The following is a 22254-nucleotide window of genomic DNA, read 5'->3' as shown; positions in this document are numbered from 1 at the left end:
TTTATGACCAAAGAGCATATTAAGGGTATTTAAAAACATCTGAAAAGTAAAAAGATTGGAAAAAAACCCAATCCCCCTGTCTTTTCTAGCAATAAAATTAAGCTTTATAACTAAGCTTTTCTCTAACTACACTGACATCTTAGAAATAGTGGGGGAATTAAAAAGAAAAATCCATTAAAAACACAAGTTTTGTTTTGCATAACAAATTTTTTTTTCATAAGAGAACATATAAAAGGCCGCAAGGCAGATGACTTCAGAAGAAAGTGTCCTTATATTTATCGTAAATACATCTGACTACTAATTAATGAATGCAGATAAAATATCTATGGGTTTATTAAATATATTTATTTTTCAAGTTGAAATGGTAATATGTACATTAAACTCCAAAGTCTTAAATATTTCTCTGCCAGATAGGTAAGATTTATATTTGGAAAATTAATGATATTTTCCAGGAAAACTGGATTTCTTTTAAACATTGCAGTGAGCATTTTGTACTACTGAAACACTTGCTCAAACATTCTTCAAATACTTTACATATCAGTAACTAGAAAATAACTAGGGATTGTGAAATTGAATGATATATTTTAGTTTTGTTATTCCCTTTAGTAATTCTTTACTGGTTTACCACACACATTCCTAGATGGTTTATCATTTAAAATTGTTTTTGTTTTCTTTCTTAATTGTTGTGTTTTCTGACGACAAAAATAAAATATGCTGTTGTTTGGGGGAAAAAAACCCAATAAAACCTCAAACCTTAAACATTACAGAAATGTACAACTTATAAATCTCCTATAATTTCATCCCCTATAACTACTGTTTAGGTTTTAGTACATATCTACTAAAAGTAAAGATTTGCTTTTACCCCAATTTTTTCTAAAGAATAGACCTTGATAGGCAATCTTAGAAAAACAGAGGGGAAAAGAATGGAAAAGAAGAAGAGAATTGAAATAAGTTGAGCACCAGTTGTGCCAGGTACCAGCTAGTTGCTCCATATCAATTACCTCATTTCAGCTCCTTGGGAACCCTGAAATTTTTTTCCCCCCAATCCAAAAGGCACACAAGTCACACAATGTCAATTTCCTGGCTTTGATAATATACTCTAGTTGTGTGAGATCTCTTTGGGGAATCTGGATGATGGATACACAGGGCCCTCTACTATTTTTACAAATTCTTGTGAGTCTTTAATGATTTCAAAATAAAAAGTTACAATAAAAACTGAGGCACAGAAAGGGGTTAAGGTCATACTGGTAGAGAATAAAAATTAAGCATAAATAAATGAGATGGAAATAGTACCTTAGTGATTAATTAAAATCAATTCTTTTAACATAGATTCATTCAGAAACATGTAACTACCTGCAGAAATGAATAAGATGCATTTACTGCTTTATAGGAGCTCTTAGTCTAGAAGGTCCTCATTTATTGAGCATCTACCATATAGACTCTAGAAACAAAGGTAAGAAAAAAATTAATTAAAGGTATAATCCTTACCCTCAAAGGAAAAATAAAAAGCTTTCAATCATACCCCTAGGAATACATACAGTTGAGCACATACTTATACACATCCAGGGACTGATTTTCCAATTTGTGAAGTGCCTTCATGAAAAAACAAACAGTCTAATTTTCTACTTATTTATGAAATTTAAAAAATGAGATGGAACTATTGACTAGAATTAAACTATTGACTAGAATTAAATTCTAAAGTTTCATAGCTTTTAATGCCAGTCCACAGTGGGAATGTTTTCCTTCTTTGACTACTCTCTTAGTTTTATTGTATGATATACTTTAGCATTTGGGTACATATTGTTCTCTGCTGTTACCCGAGTATCTTTTCTCTCCATCTGTATTTTGAGCTCATTAAGAGCTGTTTTTCCTTCTAACCCCATGTTTCAGAGCACATAGTTGGTAATAAATAAATGCCAGTTGACTTGTACTTTGTCAACTGTATGTTACTTCCATAAAAAATTAGCTACACAGGTCTTCCCTGGTGGCGCAGTGGTTGAGAATCTGCCTGCTAATGCAGGGAACACGGGTTCGAGCCCTGGTCTGGGAAGATCCCACATGCTGTGGAGCAACTGGGCCCGTGAGCCACAACTACTGAGCCTGCGCGTCTGGAGCCTGTGCCCCGCAACAAGAGGGGCCGCGATAGTGAAAGGCCCGCGCACCGCGGTGAAGAGCGGCCCCCGCACCGTGATGAAGAGTGGCCCCCGCTTGCCGCAACTAGAGAAAGCCCTCCAACGAAACGAAGACCCAACACAGCCAAAAATAAATAAATAAATAAATAAATAAAGTAGCTATTAAAAAAAAAAACAATTAGCTATGCATATTTATATGAGACAGAAATTGATTAACTTTGATTTAACTAATAATTATGGGATTACTGGGTATAAAGTAGAAGACATTTTACTAGCTACTATATAACCCTAAAACATAAAAGATAATGATATATGTAACAAATTAGCATTGCCTCCACAGAACTTAAGTTAGATGATTCCTGTTTGGCAACTTTAATCCTATAAAAAATGGTTTTCTAACACGAGATTAAATATAAAAAGGGAATAACTATTTGGAACTTACCTGCCATTACTTTCAGCATATTTAATATTTAATTTCAGCATATTTAAACATTTTGGTAGACAACACATAACTAAGGAGATTTAGGTCTGAATTTTTCCTTCCTTGCTTAAGTAATGAATGTAAAAGTACTGTAGTTATATTGATAGAACACATAAAGAATGCTGACTTATTCAAAGATAGGCTCCAAAAATATTAATGAACCAAATGAAATAGATAAAATATAGACCAGATCCTGCTGTTTTAAGGTATACGCTTTTCTAATTTTTCCAGGTTATAAATTAGCAATCTTTAATTTTCCTATTCTATATTTAACAGTTATAATTCAGAATTCATCCATATCATTAACAATAAGTTACATATGCACACATACGTATAATTACATATACATAATTTAAATACCCAAACTGACTTTTCTGTGAAAACTTTTCTGTCTTGATGGTGAATGTGCTCGTATGTCTTTATATTATATTTGAACTTTCAATTGATATAGTAGTACTTTGAATTACGACAGCAATGCAATTTATAATGTTATTTTCGTCCTGTCCTCTTCCTGTATGAAACGAACATGAAACCCAGAAGCTTAGCACATGAATTTAGAACAGCTCTTCCTGCCCTAAAACATCTTAGCATTCTGAGAAAACTAATGAACCCAGAAAATTTTCTCCTAAGAAGGAAGATTCAGGGAACTGTAAATCATTCACATCAATATCAGAATACTAAGGGCCAAATAAATGTCTTGTCCAAAGGCATACAGGTACAGAGAGGAGAACTGAAGTACTTTCTTCATTCCCACCACACTCCTCCAATCTTATGCCTCACTATGCTCAGTGGAGGAGGGTTATAGTTCTGATTTGTTTGTACTCTTTATAAAGATTACACTGTGTACATTTACACAGGGCAAGGTTACATTAACCTCATACAAATTCTTTTGAAGCCTCAAAAGAGTCTTTTGGAATTCTGTCCTCTCTGAGCTTATAATAATCAAATTAAAAATTCTTTATCAGATAGGGAAAAAAATGAAAATGAACCAGAAGAAAGAGCAAGAACGTGGATAAGCTAAATATATTTAGTAGCTGAAAAATTTCTTTGAAGAAAACAGCAACATGCATGTAAATTCCCAAATCCTTTTAAAGTAGTAAATCAGATGATTAGACCCAACCTTTTAAGTTGGGCAGATACCTATGCCAGAATATCTGCAGGACTTATTTCTAAAAGTTGTGAGTGGTAAAGTTAGTTTTGAATATAGGGGAAGAATGGGGATGGGGTGGGCTCCTTCAGTGCTCTGGGGGAACATCTACTTAGTATGTGTATCCCAAATCAGACATACTCAATTTTTTATAAACAGGGCTTCCAATACCTCTTTAGGGTGGAAAACTATGTTATCTAGTTTGAAATCTCCATGAATCAAATTTTCTTCATTGTCATTGTCTGGCAAGTTTTTCATTAGCCAGTCAGATAGTTGGTTCATGGCAGGGATGTCCTGATGAGCTGCAGCTTGATATTGCTTTGTCCAGGTTGATACCTAAAGATATATAAATTTAAAAAATGACAGAGCTGAAAGTGGAATATAAGATTCAGCAATTCTAAAATTAAAACAAAATTCAATTATATCAAATTTTGTTTTAGTGTTAAATGCTCAGGACAAATGCCGTGATACTCATATTAGCCTAAACACTCATATCAGCCTGAAAACTTCAACATTTAAGTTTCTCTTCCATCTAGTTCCATTTTACTTACCTTGACTTTTATCAGGAAAAAAAATACTGGCCTAGGAATCAAGAGACGTGGGTTCTAGTCTTTATTCAGCAACTATTTTGTGGAAGGAGAAAAAAAAAAAAAAAGAACACACACAAACACACATACGTACATACCAAAAAAATAGACATGGAAAATTTCTGGAAGGGTCACAAGAAATAAGTAATCCTTGAAAAATGTAATATGGGGACTAGAAGAAGAAGGGAGATCTTTATTTTTCATTTTAATCCCCTTATTACCCATAGAATCTTCTAAAGAATCTTCAAAAATATATTACAGATATGAAAAATGCAAAGATTTTTTTATTGTTCTTAGAATTGAATGCAAATAAGACAACCTATTCTCAAAGTCCTCCATCAACTGAAATAATATTATTTATCTACTTATATCTCTCTCTCCACTTTCTAAGGTATCTCTGTTCAATTTAGTACAGTAAAGATCTTCATCTTTGGAATCACAGAGGGTTGGGTTTAAATTATGTCTAAGCCACTTATTTGTATATTACTTAATACCTGCAAACCTCAGTTTCCTCATCTGCAAAATGGGGGTAGTAATACCTATGTATTAGGGTTGTTACAAAGATTAAAAAACACTAGGTCTAACAACTCACCTAGCATGGGAGCTGGCACATAACGAGTATTCCCTAAACCTTAGTTCCTGTTTCTCCCCCTTCTGCCCCCTCAAAAAGACATACGTACAAAGGGAAACAGCTCCATACATATCTGGTCTTGCTGTTCCTTTGATTTGAAATGCTCACCATCTCTTCCCTATTGCTCTAGATTTTATCCTTCCTTAAATACACAGTACAAGACATATCTTTCCCGGGAAGCTTTCCCCAACCTAAGCAAGGGCATACTGATATCTATCCTCTGAATGGAACAGCTTTCATGATGAGTACCAAACAATTTACTACCAGATTACATACTCTTTTACACCATTTTCAAGTCTCATGTAAATGAGATTCAGGTATAGATGTCTCAAAAATGACCGTAAGTTCCTTTAGGGGAAGAACTTATTTCTATTTTCCTGATATTTAACTCAGTATTCAGCACATATTAAACATACATTCATGCTTAATAAATATCTGTTAAACTAATTTAAAAAGGGAAAATTGTATAGAAAATATATTGGTAAATTAAGTGAAGAGATAGAAACAGCTTTAAATCTGTATTTATGTACATGCTGTTACAGAAGCTTTTGCTGAACAAAATCTGATCTAAAAATATAAAATTATTTTATGTTTAAAACAAGTCAATCTGACAGCTGATATTAAAAGTTATAGCCAAGTTTCAGAAAAGTATAAAATAATAGGTTTTTATTTTAACTAATATTATTTCCAACAACTTGAGAAAAGGAGCTCTTTGTGTGGATGCATTACCTGTCTTTTGCAGTACCCAGCACCTCTACCATATCCTTCCAGCTGCAGTGACTGTATATTCAAGGAATGTAACTGAGCCAAGGTTTCTATCATGGCCACATATATGGCTGAGCGTTCTGCTGGGCTAACTCCAGGAATTGTGAAATCACGAAAGATTCGGCCCTATGGGAGCAATTACAACAGATAATATAAAACAAAATAAATCTTTTCAAACCAATTATTTGCTGTGTCATCATCCCCTGTTGCCTACAAAAAAGATCAGGATACAGTTTTACAACCAAAACCAATTCTTTGTAGAATGCGCTAGAAAAACTGTCATTTGTGAAACATGTTTAACATAAGAGTGTACATGCCAAAGGGAAAATACAAGGATACACCAAGATGAACTTAAAGGACAAAAACTAATCTCAAGTAACATCTTATAAAAAAAAAAACCTTAAAACAGTTTGAATTTATTTTTAATGGATTGATGTCCTATTTGAAATAGTTTTTTCCCCTACTATTTGGATGGTTTATGTATTGCCATTACATATAGCTCTTTACTGACACCTAGAGGAAGACTAAGCCAATATGCCCTAATTACTAAACTTGTTCCTAGTTTACTTCATCCCGCTCAAACTGTGTGTGCTCAAAATAAAATGAAAGTTTAATACAACACAGGGAATAGAGCCAATATTTTATAATAACTGTAAGTGGAGTATAACCTTTAAAAATTATGAATCACTATGTAATACACCTGTAACTTATATAATATTGTACATCAACTATATCTCAATAAAAAATAATTTAAAAAAACAAAACCGAAACCAAAACAAAACAAAACTTCCATAGAGAACCAATCTTGCTGACACCTTGGCTTCAAACTTCTAGCCTCCAGAACTGAGAGATAAATTTCTGTTGTTTTAAGAAAAAGAAAAAAGTTTAAGCCCTTGCAAAGCAAACTAACTACCTACAATGTAGACTAATATACTATCATTTATTAACACCTAATTTCACAATTAAAAATAAAAGCAACAAAAAGTACAATTAAGTGTTAATTTACCTGTACATGTTCCATCACATAAAATTCTGTTCCAATGACACAAGTATCACTGCAGTACAATAAAGGTTTGGGAACGGGGAATCCAATTGAAAACAAAGTTTTCTGGACTTTAAATTCTCTATCAATCTAAATAGGATGATAGATAATTAAAAATCAGAAATACAGAAATTTAATAATTACTTGAGAGCTAACATTAAGGCTAGAAATTAATTTTAAAACAGTATCAACAAATAACCCAGAGGATAATGATTTCCTTAGTATTTTCCTTAAAAGTAGCCTTAGTGTGAGAGATTGGTTCAAGATGGTGGAGTAGAAGGACGTGCTCCCACTCCCGCTTACAAGAACACCAGAATCACAACTAACTGCTGGACAATCATTGACAGTAAGATATTGGAACTCACCAAAAAAGATACCCCACATCCAAAGACAAAGGAGAAGCCACAATGAGACGGTAGGAGGGGCGCAATCACGATAAAATCAAATCCCATAACTGCTGGGTGGGTGACTCACAAACTGGAGAACACTTATACCACAGAAGTCCGCCCACTGGAGTGAAGGTTCTGAGCCCCATGTCAGGCTTCCCAATCTGGGGGTCCGGCAATGGGAGGAGGAATTCCTAGAAAATCAGACTTTGAAGTCTAGTGGGATTTGATTGCAGGACTTTGACAGGACTGGGGGAAACAGAGACTCCACTCTTGGAGGGCACACACAAAGTAGTGTGCTCATCGGGACCCAGGGGAAGGAACTGTGACCCCATAGGAGACTGAACCAGACCAGCTTGCTAGTGCTGGAGGGTCTCCTGCAGAGGCGGGAGGTGGCTGTGTGGCACCGTGAGGACAAGAACACTGGAAACAGAAGTTCTGGGAAGTACTCTTTGACGTGAGCCCTCCCAGAGTCTGCCATTAGCTCCACCAAAGAGCCTGGGTAGGCTCCAGTGTTCAGTCGCCTCAGGCCAAACAACCAATAGGGAGGGAACCCAGTCCCACCCATCAGCAGACAAGTGGATTAAAGTTTTACTGAGCTCTGCCCACTAGAGCAACACCCAGCTCTACCCACCACCAGTCCCTCCAATCAGGAAACTTGCACAAGCCTCTTAGATAGCTTCATCCACCAGAGGGCAGACAGCCGAAGTAAGAAGAACTACAATCCTGCAGCCTGGAGAACAAAAACCACATTCACAGAAAGATAGACAAGATGAAAAGGCAGAGGGCTATGTACCAGATGAAGGAACAAGATAAAATCCTAGAAAAACAACTAAATGAAGTGGAGATAGGCAACCTTCCAGAAAAAGAATTCAGAATAATGATAGTGAGGATGATCCAGGACCTTGGAAAAAGAATGGAGGCAAAGATTGAGAAATTGCAAGAAATGTTTAACAAAGATCTAGAAGAATTAAAGAACAAACAAACAGAGATGAAACACAATAAATGAAATGAAAAATATACTAGAAGGAATCAATAGCAGAATAACTGAGGCAGAAGAACGGATAAGTGACCTGGAAGACAGAATGGAGGAATTCACTGCTGTGGAACAGAATAAAGAAAAAGAATGAGGCTTCTCTGGTGGTGCAGTGGTTGAGAATCTGCCTGGCAATGCAGGGGACACGGGTTCGAGCCCTGGTCTGGGAAGATCCCACATGCCGCGGAGCAACTAAGCCTGTGTGCCACAACTACTGAGCCTGCGTGTCTGGAGCCTGTGCTCCGCAATAAGAGAGGCCACGATAGTGAGAGGCCCGTGCACCGCGATGAAGAGCGGCCCCTGCTTGCCACAACTAGAGAAAGTCCTCACACAGAAAGGAAGACCCAACACAGCCAAAAATAAATAAATAAAAGTGAAATTCTTAAAAAAAAAAAAGAAAAAAGAATGAAAAGAAATGAAGACAGTTTAAGAGACCTCTGAGACAACATTAAACGCAACAACATTCGCATTATAGGGGTCCCAGAAGGAGAAGAGAGAGAGAAAGGACCAGAGAAAATATGTGAAGAGATTATAGTCAAAAACTTCCCTAACATGGGAAGGAAATAGCCACCCAAGTCCAGGAAGTGCAGAGAGTCCAATAGAGGATAAACCCAAGGAGAAACACACCAAGACACATAGTAATTAAATTGGCAAAAATTAAAGACAAAGAAAAATTATTGAAAGCAGCAAGGGAAAAATGACAAATAACATACAAGGGAACTCCCATAAGGTTAACAGCTGATTTCTCAGCAGAAACTCTACAAGCCGGAAGGGAGTGGCATGATATACTTAAAGTGATGAAAGGGAAGAACCTACAGCCAAGACTGCTCTACCCAGCAAGGATCTCATTCAGATTCGATGGAGAAATCAAAAGCTTTACAGACAAGCAAAAGCTAAGAGAATTCTGCACCACCAAACTAGCTCTACAACAAATGCTAAGGGAACTTCTCTAAGTGGGAAACACAAGAGAAGAAAAGGACCTACAAAAACAAACCCAAAATAATTAAGAAAATGGTAATAAGAATATACATATAGATAATTATCTTAAACGTGAATGGATTAAATGCTCCAACCAAAAGACACAGGCTTGCTGAATGGATACAAAAACAAGACCCATATATATGCTGTGTACAAGAGACCCACTTCAGACCTAGGGACACATACAGCCTGAAAGTGAGGGGATGGAAAAAGATATTCCATGCACATGGAAATCAAAAGAAAGCTGGAGTAACAATACTCATATCAGATAAAAGAGACTTTAAAATAAAGAATGTTACAAGAGACAAGGAAGGACATTACATAATGATCAAGGGATCAGTTCAAGAAGAAGATATAACAATTGTAAATATTTATACACCCAACATAGGAGCACCTCAATACATAAGGCAACTGCTAACAGCTCTAAAAGAGGAAATTGACAGTAACACAATCATAGTGGGGGACTTCAGCACCTCACTTACACCAATGGACAGATCATCCAAACAGAAAATTAATAAGGAAACACAAGCTTTAAAGGACACAATAGACCAGAGAGATTTAATTGATATTTATAGGACATTCCATCCAAAAAAGCAGATTACACTTTCTTCTCAAGTGCACACGGAACATTCTCCAGGATAGATCACATCTTGGGTCACAAATCAAGCCTCAGTAAATTTAAGAAAATTGAAATCATATCAAGCATCTTTTCTGACCACAGCGTTATGAGATTAGAAATCAATTACAGGGAGAAAAACATAAAAAGCACAAACACATGGAGCCTAAACAATACGTTACTAAATAACCAAGAGATCACTGAAGAAATCAAAGAGGAAATAAAAAAATACCTAGAGACAAATGACAATGAAAACATGACGATCCAAAACCTATGGGACGCAGCAAAAGCAGTTCTAAGAGGGAAGTTTATAGCAATAGAAGCCTACCTCAAGAAACAAGAAAAATCTCAAATAAACAATCTAACCTTACACCTAAAGGAACTAGAGAAAGAAGAAGAAACAAAACCCAAAGTTAGCAGAAGGAAAGAAATCATAAAGATCAGAGCAGAAATAAATGAAAAAGAAATGAAGGAAATGATAGCAAAGATCAATAAAACTAAAAGCTGGTTCTTTGAGAAGATAAACAAAATTGATAAACCATTAGCCAGACTCATCAAGAGAAAGAGGGAGAGGACTCAAATCAATAAAATGAGAAATGAAAAAGGAGAAGTTACAACAGACACCGCAGAAATACAAAGCATCCTAAGAGACTACTACAAGCAACTCTATGCCAATAAAACTGACAACCTGGAGGAAATGGACAAATTCTTAGAAAGGTATAACCTTCCAAGACTGAACCAGGAAGAAATAGAAAATATGAACAGACCAATCACATGTAATGAAATTGAAACTGTGATTAAAAATCTTCCAACAAACAAAAGTCCACAACCAGATGGCTTCACAGTGAATTCTATCAAACATTTAGAGGAGAGCTAACACCCATCCTTCTCAAACTCTTCCAAAAAATTGCAGAGGAAGGAACACTCCCAAACTCATTCTATGAGGCCACCATCACCCTGATACCAAAACCAGACAAAGATACTACAAAAAAAGAAAACTACAGACCAATATCACTGATGAACATAGATGCAAAAATCCTCAACAAAATGCTAGCAAACAGAATCCAACAACACATTAAAAGGTACATACACCATTATCAAGAGGGATTTATCCCAGGGATGCAATGATTCTTCAATATACACAAATCAATCAATGTGATACACCATATTAACAAATTGAAGAAGAAAAACCGTATGATCATCTCAAGAGATGCAGAAAAAGCTTTTGACAAAATTCAACACCCATTTATGATAAAAACTCTCCAGAAAGTGGGCATAGAGGGAAACTACCTCAACATAATAAAGGCCATATACAACAAACCCACAGCAAACATCAATGGTGAGAAACTGAAAGCATTTCCTCTAAGATCAGGAATGAGACAAGGATGTCCACTCTCACCACTATTATTCAACATAGTTTTGGAAGTCCTAGCCACGGCAATCAGAGAAGAAAAAGAAATAACAGAAATATAAATTGGAAAAGAAGAAGTAAAACTGTCACTGTTTGCAGATGACCTGATACTATGCATAGCGAATCCTAAAGATGCTACCAGAAAACTACTAGAGCTAATCAATGAATTTGGTAAAGTTGCAGGATACAAAATTAATGCACAGAAATCTCTTGCATTCCTATACACTAATGATGAAAAATCTGAAAGAGAAATTAAGGAAACACTCCCATTTACCATTGCAACAAAGAGAATAAAATACCTAGGAATAAACCTACCTAGGGAGACAAAAGACCTGTAGGCAGAAAACTACACTTGTGAAAACACTTGTGAAAGAAATTAAAGATGATACCAACAGATAGAGAGATACACCATGTTCTTGGATTGGAAGAACCAACATTGTGAAAATGACTATACTACTCAAAGCAATGTACAGATTCAGTGCAATCCCTATCAAATTACCAATGGTATTTTTTACAGAACTAGAACAAAAAATCTCACAATTTGTATGGAGACACAAAAGACCCCAAATAGCCAAAGCAGTCTTGAGGGAAAGAAACGGAGCTGGAAGAATCAGACTCCGTGACTTCAGACTATACTACAAAGCTACAGTAATGAAGACAATATGGTACTGGCACAAAAACAGAAATATAGATCAATGGAATAGGATAGAAAGCCCAGAGATAAACCCATGCAGCTATGGTCAACTAATCTATGACAAAGGAGGCAAGGATATACAATGGAGAAAAGACAGTCTCTTCAATAAGTGGTGCTGGGAAAACTGGACAACTACATGTAAAAGAAAGAAATTAGAACACTCCCTAACACCATACACAAAAATAAACTCAAAATGGATTAGAGATCTAAATGTAAGACCAGACACTATAAAACTCTTAGAGGAAAACATAGGAAGAAGAGTCTTTGACATAAATCACAGCAAGATCTTTTTTGATCCACCTCCTAGAGTAATGGAAATAAAAACAAAAATAAACAAATGGGACCTAATGAAACTTAAAAACTTTTGCAAAGCAAAGGAAACTACAAACAAGATGGAAAGACAACCCTCAGAATGGGAGAAAATATTTGCCAACAAATCAACAGACAAAGGAGTAATCTCCAAAAGATATAAACAACTCATGCAGCTCAATATTAAAAAAACAAACAACCCAATCAAAAAATGGGCAGAAGACCTAAATAGACATTTCTCCAAAGAGGACATACAGATGGACAAGAAGCACATGAAAAGCTTCTCAACATCACTAATTATTAGAGAAATGCAAATCAAAACTACAGTGAGGTATCACCTCACACCAGTTAGAGCGGGCATCATCAGAAAATCTACAAACAACAAATGCTGGAGAGGGTGTGGAGAAAAGGGGACCCTCCTGCACTGCTGGTGGGAATGTAAATTGATACAGCCACTATGGAGAACAGTATGGAGGTTCCTTAAGAAACTAAAAATAGAATTACCATATGACCCAGCAATCCCACTACTGGGCATATACCTGGAGAAAACCATAATTGAAAAAGACACATGCACCCTAATGTTCATTGCTGCGGTATTTACAATAGCCAGGTCATGGAAGCAACCTAAATGCCCATCGACAGACGAATGGATAAAGAAGATGTGGTACATATATGTAATGGAATATTACTCAGCCATAAAAAGGAACGAAATTGGGTCATTTGTAGACACGTGGATGAATCTAGAGACTGTCATACAGAGTGAAGTAAGTCAGAAAGAGAAAAACAAATATCGTATATTAACGCATATATGTGGAACCTAGAAAAATGGTACAGATGAACCGGTTTGCAGGGCAGAAATAGAGACGCAGATGTAGAGAACAAACGTATGGACACCAAGGGGGGAAAGCAGTGGGCGGTGGGGGTGGGGGTGTGATGAATTGGGAGATTGGGATTGATATGTATACACGGATGTGTATAAAATGGATGACTAATAAGAACCTGCTGTATAAAACAATAAATAAAATAAAATTCAAAAAATATAATAATTGCTTTAAAAAAATAGTCTTAGTGTGATTATTACAATTATAAATTAGGCCAGCACTAAAAATTGATCATTTAATTAGGCTAAAAGGATAGGCACATGCATGGAGCTTATTCCTAACTCTGATAATATGAAGGTGACATTTCCTGACCACAATATTTCGCATGTATCATCATAAAAACATCCCTTTTTTTTCTTATCAGTTCCCTGCTTGCTGGCTCACTCTTGCTTTTGCTCCCTACTCCCCCAACTCCAGTTTCCCATGGGGGTTCTCTATTCCAACCCTCTGGACACAGTCAACTACAGAGTGCTGGGGAAGGCCAGTGGGTGCCGGTAGAAAGGAAATGCACCCACTCCTTCGGGAGATCAATGGAGGAACTTGTTTCCAAGGTGTGGGGATCCTTCCTGGTACCCAGGGCTGCTGTGGAGCTCAAGATAACTACTGGGTAAGAAGGCAATGAGAAGCAAGCTGGTACTGAAGCAGGAGCCCAAATAAGACAGGAGAAGAAAAGGGCTTCCTTAACCAGGACAGATGTACAGGCTTATCACTCAGGACCCAGGGACACAGCTTACTGCAGAACTCTGATGCCAACTCATCTGCCTGCAAAGTCCACTTCCCCAGACTCAGGCAGTGGTGGCTGACCACTTCTAAGGAAAAGAAACAATGCAGCTCACTTTCAGAACAGGGATAAAGCAGCTACTGCTGCAATAACTACAGCAGGGAAGTGACTAAACCCATAACCAAGGTGAGAGCAGCCAGTAGTGCCAATGGCTATAGAAAGAAGTGTTTATAACCACCTAGTGCTGGGAAAGGGGGGTGGGGTGGGGTGGGGTGGTGGAGGCTGGTCATAAAGTGGATGGTTGTGTGGGAACACTGCTTTTTTCCAATGCAGATTTGGGAAAAATGAAGGAAGTCGAAACAAAAGTACTCCAGATCCTTGGGCTGAAAGCATTATGTTATGTTCTGATGTCTTCTAGACATCTAGGTCGTTATCAAGAGGAGACAAACCCAGCTGTTTATTGGGGCATAAATCTCCCCCTACAAGTGGGGATTTTCCTTCAGCCATGCCGTGTTGAGGCTTAATAAAAGTTACCAAACTTTTTCTATCTTAAGCATCCAAGTCACTTCATTTTCTGGGAATATGATACGGGACCAAGAAGGTCAGAATCTGCATTTTCCATTACTGTGATATTAAACCCACCCTTCAATGGCCCATCTCTAGTCAGCTGGGCCTGGGAAGCACCTGTTATACATGATTATAATAATACTCAAAATATGCATCATGCTTTTAATGTTCTCTTCTCTAAAAATCTATAGATAATATCCGTTTTTCTGAAAACAGAGTCAGTTTTCAACAAAAATCTCTTATAATTCTCACTGTCAATTTAGAGAATACTATAAAAATGATTATTTAAATATTTCTTTTTATCACCAAAAGATCAGGGAATTGTCATATCAAATATATTAAAGTATTCAGTGAGTATATATATTGTTATAAGATATAATAATGTGCTTTTTAAAACATAATTTAACCAAAGTACAAAATATCTATAAATGAGTAGCACTGAAAATATTTACTGGGTGACTGTATTTCTAGCTAATTGTATAGGAAGGAATCAAATCCATAAGAGGACTGGATATTGCTCAGGATTAACAGCCTAAACACAGCCTCAGATTTCAAACTCAAATCCTTAATAAAAACTAAAAGGGGGGGGATACAATTCAAGTGAAATTTTCATCTAAGAAATAAAATGTATTTTCTATATTTAATAATTGTGAGATTATTTTTAAAAGCAATTTAAATTGTTTTGTGTGTATAAAATGCATTTATTAGTCAACAAGGAATTTATCATTGCGTTTGTAAACCATACCTTATGTGCTTTAGGAAGAAGTGAACCAGGTGGTTTTTTTCTGAGTACATATGCTTGGAAGCCCTTCTGGAGATAAAAGGTTGGATTGGACTGTCCTGATCTAGATAAGAGTAGAGAAAAGGTCAATAACAAAGATATACTTTTCCTTTTCCCCAAATCCTGCTGAAATTTCAAAAGAAAACACAAAATGAAAATAAACCCATTTCAATGCTGGAAAGCCAAGAGGGGTGCTATCAGCAGCTAAGAACATGAGCTTTTGGATGATATACAGCAGATGGTAACACAGTGGCAGCTGGAGAATCTACAACCTACACAGGTAGAAGAGAAGACCACACTTCCTACCTGCAAATCATGAGTTTTATCAGAAGCGTCCCTAGAACAATGTCTAGATCTAAGCAAAGAAAGGGTGGGAGAAGAGATTGTAGGTAATCAGTCAGAAAATTAATTAAAGGATGCTGGAACAGCTGGATTGGTATTCCCTCATCTGCCATTGGAGAGAGAACTCCAAGTACAGCTCTCTAAAGTGGGAATTCTGATAAGCAACGTCCTAGAGTGGATATCTGGGCCAGGAAGTGCAACAGTGCCCCAGGTGACTCACAGACACCAGGGCACTGGCTTTCTCTGCCTTGTGAACAGAAATTCTCACGTGAACTAAGGAAATACACTCCAGCTACCAAAATTATTCAATCTATACCTTCATTTACACAGCTTTTAAATAATTCAACAGCATGAAAGAGAGGCCTTAAAGTAAAAAAACAGACGAATTAATCCCTGAGGTAACAGGTAATAGGGGAAAGTTAAAAACATTTTTTTTCTGAAGTTTCTCCCTAGGCCTCCAGCCTCCATCTGCAAAGAACAAGAGCAGTCCAGATTGACTGCAGCAGTACGTCCAGTGTCTACTTCTAACTCTGATAAGCCAGACCCATCCTCCCCAGCAATCATCTTGGCACCACCTAATCCTGGGTGGGGGGGTGCCTTTTAGCATAGGAAAGTGGAGATCATTGCCACAGTGGTCAGGAAATGGGACCACTTCAAGCTGTGTTGTCTGTCTTGACATGGGACAATTTATTTGTGATGCTCCAAAGCGTCAAGTTGCAATGAACCTTACAATGACATTTTTTAATGCCAAATGTCTGATTGGATGCATTTTTGATAATGCAGTCATATATGAAGCACTGGCATTTTATGATGGTAAATGACCCAGGTGAAATATAAAAGGAAAACTAAAAGCTACTTATTGAAGATACAGCTGCCATATGATCTAGCAATTTCACTCCTAGGTATATATCCAAGAGAACTGTCACTCATTCTATGGGACACACCCTATACCTTATCAATAACAACTCAAGCACTGCATTATCCTATTTTTTAAGCATTTCTATCTCTAATCATAATTTCCTTTCTTTCATTCCCACTAGTACCTCCATTCCAGTGCCATCTTAGGCACTACAACATTCAGGGCAAAAGAGGCTCCAGTAGGCAAGAACAGTCTATAAAAGAGCCATAGGTGCTGGCTACTGGAAGCAGAAGCCACCAAACGAGGGTGTGCATGGAAACAGTAAAAAGGAATCCAAGAGAATCTGGGCAAAGTATCAACAATATCTACTAAAATAATTACTCTTGCTTCAAATTCATGACTATGAACCTCAGAGTGAACGCTGCCAGCAATCATAATATACTTCCTTGGCCTGTTCATTCTCCCATGCTCTTGGATGACTATTTCACAATTCCTCCTCTTTCTTCAAACCTCCAGCACTTTTCCCACCATCTTCACTCTCAGCTGATTACCTAGCTTCCTATTTCACAGAGAAAATAGGAGCAGTCAGGTGAGAACTTCCACAAGCTTACACTACCATATCTACTGCATAGAAGCACCTGTACCATATACTCTTCTTCCCTACAGAGTCTGTTGAAGAATGTCTACATTCCTATCTAAGGACAATCCCTTCTCTTGTGAATTAGATCCCATCCTACTCTTGTCTACTCAAGGACTTCGTTCTAGCCCTCTGTCCTACACAAATTTTTCTGTCTGTTCTGGATCACTGCCATCAGCATATAAACACGCTGCCTTTTTTTTTTTTTTAAGACTTCTTTTGACCCCACTTCCCCCTCTACATAAGACATTTATTTCCGCCTTTGTAGAAAAATTCAAGAGTTGTTTATATTCCTTGCTCCAATTCCTCTCCTCCTATTTTCTCTTGAACCCATTTCAATCAAGCTTTCATTCCTATCTTTCCACTGAAATTACTTTTTCAAGGTCACTAATACTGCTATGGTATCAGACCATGTTTCTCCCCATCTCTCTGGCCACTCCTTCTGAGACGCCTTTGGAGGTTCCGCCTTAATTCTTCAACTTCTTATATTGGGATGCCTGGGAATAAGTTCATAGACCTTCTGTATCTTCATGTAGACTCATCATCTAGGTAAGATCTCATAACTTTAAATACCCTCTCTATCTCAATGACTCCCAAATGTAAATGTCTAGTTTAGATCTCTGCCCTGACCTCTGGACCCATATATCTGCCTGCTTACTACACATATCCACTCCAAAAGGCATCTTGAAACTTAACATTGCAAAACTGAGTTCCTGATATTTCCCTTCCAGTCTGATTGTCTACAGTCATCTCTACTTCATTTCATGATAACTCCATCCTTCCAGTTGCCAAGACAAAAATGGAACAGTATTTGTCTCCTCTTCTTTTTCTTTCATACCCCACATCTGATCAGTCAGTAAATTCTTCAAAATAAATCCAGAATATGAGCACTTTGCACCTATCCTACACTACTACCCTGATCCATACCACTAATCGCTCTGTACTGGGTCATTGCAATACACTCCAAACTGGTCTCCTTGTATTTGCCTCTTTCAGTCAAACACAATAGGCAAAGAGATTCTGTTTAAAAAGACAAATCACTTCCCTCCTCTGCCCCCAAATCCCTAATCTCTCACCATTTCAACTAACGTAAAGGCCAAAGCCCTTATAACAGCCAACAGAATTCCTGTTGCCCTTGCTTACACAACTCCAGGCACATTGGCTTGTAGTCTCTCCACCCACGGGAGAGCCCTTGCTCTTGCTGTTCCCTCTGTCTGGAATACTCTTTCCCCAGATAGCTACATGGCTTACATCCCCATCTCTCTTTGCTGAATGTCACCTTCTCACTGAGGCCTTTCTTCTCCCTCCTCCTAAACATTTCCTATTCTCCTTTGTTTCTCTCCATGATACACATCACCTTTTCCTACACTGTAATATTTAGAAAGTGATTTTATTTATCATCTATCTTCTCCAAATAGAATGGAAGTTCCAAAAAGGCAAGATTTTTTTGTTTGTTATGTCCCCAGTGGTTGGAGCAGTGCCAGGCACATATTATGCACATAGCTGGAAATCATATGTTTTGTTCTATCAAGTTATACAATGCCTTCATTATTGTTTAAATCTAAATATTTTTATTTCTAATATGATTTAATTTTTGCAAATTCTAAAAATAAATTTTGCATAGATAAAAAATACTTACAAAATTTGTAAAGCATAAAGAATAACACAACAAACACCAGTGTTCTCACTACCCAGTTTAAGAAAGAAAAAAGTTACTGTATCTCTGAAGCTCTCTTTGTGTCCCTCCCTTCATTTTTTTATTTTTTATTTTTTGGCTGTGCCGTGCTGCTTGAGGGATCTTAGTTCCCCCACCAGGGATTGACCCTGGGCCACTGCAGTGAAAGCGCTGAGTCCTAACCACTGGACCACCAGGGAATTCCCTGTTCCTCCCTTCAGAGTAACTACTGTCTTGATTTTTAAATATATCATTCCCTTTACGTTTATCTCCTTAAACAATATACTGCTTATTTGTCCAGTTTTTGATTGTGTTGTTGTGTATAGCTGCAGCTGAATCATGTTCACTGCTGTATGGTGTTCCATCACGTGAATATACTACGATTTATTCATCCATTCTACTATTGATGAACATTGTGTTTTATTCCTGTATTTTTGTTATTACAAACAGTGCAATGAACATTTTTGTAGATTATCTCCTGATACCCTGGTACAAGAGTTCCTCAGGAGTATAAAACTAGGAATATTGCTTTGTCATAGGGCTTTGTCTTCCCAGCTTCATCTTTACAAAACTGTGCCAAATTGTTTTCCAAGGTAGTTATACTAATTCATACCCTCACCAATAGTGGATGAGTCCCTGTTATCTCATATCCTGCTTGATATTGTCAGATTAAAAAAAAACAAAGTGAATATGATGGTGTGAAATGGTATCTTGTCATTTTAATTTGCATTTCCCCAATTATTACAGTGTAATGAGGTTGAGTATCTTCAAGTCTTTTGCCCATTTTTCTGTTGGGCTATTGTAGTTCTTTATATGTTCTGGATATTAATCTTTTATCCATTATATACACTGAAAATATTTTCTTTTGTTCTTTCACTTTAAGGATTCTTTCACTAAAAATTTATCAGTCATTTCTTTCATGGTTTGTGCTTTTGTCTTTTTAAAGATTTTATCCTCTACTCCAAAGTCATAAAGATCTTCTCCTATATGTCTTCCAAATGTTTACAGTTTTGCCTTTACCATTCAAGTCTGTAGTCCACCTGGAACTGTGTGAGGTAGAGTAAGGGACAGGTCTAATTTCAATTTTATCATACAGATAATAATTATTGCTGTATAATTTACTGAAAAATCTTTTCTCCCTCCAACCCCACACACACTGATTCTCTGTGCCACCACTGTCATATGTCAAAGTTCTATAAACATGTGGGTCTTTTTGTGGACTCTATTTTATTGATGTTTGTCTATCTCTGTGCTAATAATATGCCATCTTAATTCAAATTTCCTACTTTGTTCTTCTTCAGGAGTGTTTTTGCTTATTCTTAGCCCTTTGCTCTTGTACATAAAATTTAGGAGTAATTTTTCAAGTTAGGGAAAAAATTAAGATTTTGATCGTCATTGCACTGAATCTATAGATCAGTTGGGAAAAAAGAGAAACGTACAATTCTGAATTCTCCTATTTGTGAACATGGCATGTCTCAATTTATTTAGTTCTTTTTAAGGTCCTAATACAGTTTTATAATTTCCTTTACAAAGGTCTTGCACATACTTTATTCGATTAATATTTGAGAAATTTATATTTGTTGCTCTTATTAATTTTATCTTTCTGAAAATTGTATTTTTACATTTTTGTTGCTAAAGTCAAGAAATGCAATTGATTTTTGCATACTGAACTTTGATAAACTCCATTATTTTCTGTAGATTATTGGCTCTTTAATCTGTATTTCAATTAGTTTCTAAAATGTATTTATTAGCTATCTTCTCTTGATTTCTAAACTTTTGGCATTTATATTCTGAATTTTTTTTTTTAAGAATGACGCTTTAGAATTTCTGAAACTTCCTTTGTGGCCTAACATGTCTTCAATTTTCATAAACTTTTTCATGTGTCTTGGAAATAAATGTGTATTCTTTGTGGAGATAGTTCCACACATATATACTATTTACGCCACAACTAATTCCATTTATCAAGCACAATTCTGGTTTAACATTCAACTTAATTCAGAATTAACTCTCAGTTAGATAATTCAACAACTCTAGGAGAGAAATATTACTATCCCCATTTTGCCAAAGGAGGATTCAATGCTCAAAAGAGTTAAATAACTTGTTCAGATTCCCATAGCAAATTTGAACTTTGAGCTGTTAGTTTGTTTATAACACAAGGCTTCTAGGCTAGAAAGTTCAGCCATTTTTTATTCCACCTTCTCCTTCATCCTACAATATCTATTGTGACATGGTGCCTTTTATTTTTATTTTTTGTTGTTGTTTTTAATTTGGCAGCGGCACCGCACGGCCCCGGGCAGTGAAAGCGCGAGTCCTAACCACTGGACCACCAGGGAATTCCCACAGGGTGCCTTTTAATTCCACACCCCCAAACCCTCTCTGATCCATCTCCTTTCCACTATTTTTAATTTCTCTGAAATCAGTAGTCAAGGAATATAAATGTCAGTGATAAATGCCACTGGTATACAGTTCTGTTACAGTGTTAAGCCATTTCACCTGTATTACTTCATTTAATTATCAGCATCACGCAGAACAGGAAGATATTTATTACAGATTATGAAACTAGTTCTCAGAGAGTTCATGTACCATAGTATTTAAATTCCCAGTCAGTAAGTGGCACGTCTAGTTTTCTGGAAGCCAGGACTGCTTCTATAGCTCTGTTTATCAAAATACTATTTTTAGAATAAAGTCTATTTGAAAATTATTTTCTATTATACAACATCAGACTAGAGCCAGATTCACGGTGGGGAACAGTGCTCTTAGAACGGTCACCCAGTTCTATTCCCCTACTTCAGAAAGAACTAAAGCCCAAAGTGGTGCTGTGATTTGTTAAACGGAAGATCTAGGATAAGAATTCGGATCCCCTAACTGGTACCATTAACTCAGCCTCCAAGAATATGCCAATGTGAACGGAATTACATCCGCTTCTCAGAAAAAAAGGTTATAGGACAAACGTTGAGCGAAGGCCTCTTTATATCCCACAGACCTTCTAACCTTAATTGCCTCAGTGAATATAGTTGTTAACAAAGATTCCTTCTTGTAGTTGGAATCGTTCATGTTATCGTGCTTCCATCACTGCCCTTGAAGTGGAAATACTCAGAATGTAATGCAAGGGACCGGTGACGGCAGCTCTCGCCTGCAGAGTGCTTCATTGCGGAAAAACAAACAGGATGGGGGAAACTGGGAACCCACCCAAGGCCAGAGGAAGAAAAACACAAGGCACAGATCTGTTTTTGCGGGCGGAGAAGGCTGGCGTCGATACCTGTATTGGGCAACGGTCAGCTTGGCCTCGGGCTCGACCCCAAAGCCGGGCAAGTGCTGGTGTAGGTAGGCCTCCAGAGACCTGCAGTCGAACTTGTGCTGGGGCAGCACTTCGGCCGTCTCGGGCTCGCGGGAGGCACCGGTCTCCATGATCAGTGCTGCCGCCTCAGACCACAAACTCAGAGAAACCACAAGTCTCCACGGCTCGGATACCTCTGGCACGCGAGCGCCGCTCCACAGCCTGGGGCGAGTCCGAGACGACCGCGCGGAGGCGGGCCCGCGGCTCCAGCCAATCACACCCCCCCCCCCCCCCCGCCA

The 22254-nt window shown here is 37.3% G+C and overlaps 1 protein-coding gene across 8 annotated transcripts in view; it reads right to left on the bottom strand.

Annotated features, from left to right (window-relative positions):
* ACAD11 (acyl-CoA dehydrogenase family member 11) overlaps window positions 1-22204 on the bottom strand; it is a 96191-nt gene extending 73987 nt beyond the window's left edge. For 5 of the 8 annotated variants that reach the window (XM_059920326.1, XM_059920329.1, XM_059920327.1 and 2 more), the window contains exons 1-5: window positions 21938-22204; window positions 15130-15229; window positions 6750-6875; window positions 5708-5869; window positions 3932-4096 (exon numbers count right to left, since the gene is read on the bottom strand). In XM_059920326.1, the coding sequence (XP_059776309.1) occupies window positions 3932-4096; window positions 5708-5869; window positions 6750-6875; window positions 15130-15229; window positions 21938-22086 (702 nt within the window). In that variant the 5' untranslated portion in view covers window positions 22087-22204. The remainder of the gene's footprint in view (window positions 1-3931; window positions 4097-5707; window positions 5870-6749; window positions 6876-15129; window positions 15230-21937) is intronic. The other 3 variants (XM_059920328.1, XM_059920332.1, XM_059920333.1) reach the window with 3 other exon arrangements.
* Window positions 22205-22254: the final 50 nt, after the last annotated feature.

This window comes from Balaenoptera ricei, chromosome 4, assembly GCF_028023285.1.
Source record: "Balaenoptera ricei isolate mBalRic1 chromosome 4, mBalRic1.hap2, whole genome shotgun sequence".
NCBI classification, from domain to species: domain Eukaryota; kingdom Metazoa; phylum Chordata; class Mammalia; order Artiodactyla; family Balaenopteridae; genus Balaenoptera; species Balaenoptera ricei.
The sequence above is the reverse complement of the archived record's forward strand: the minus strand, read 5'-3'. Positions and strand labels throughout refer to the sequence as shown.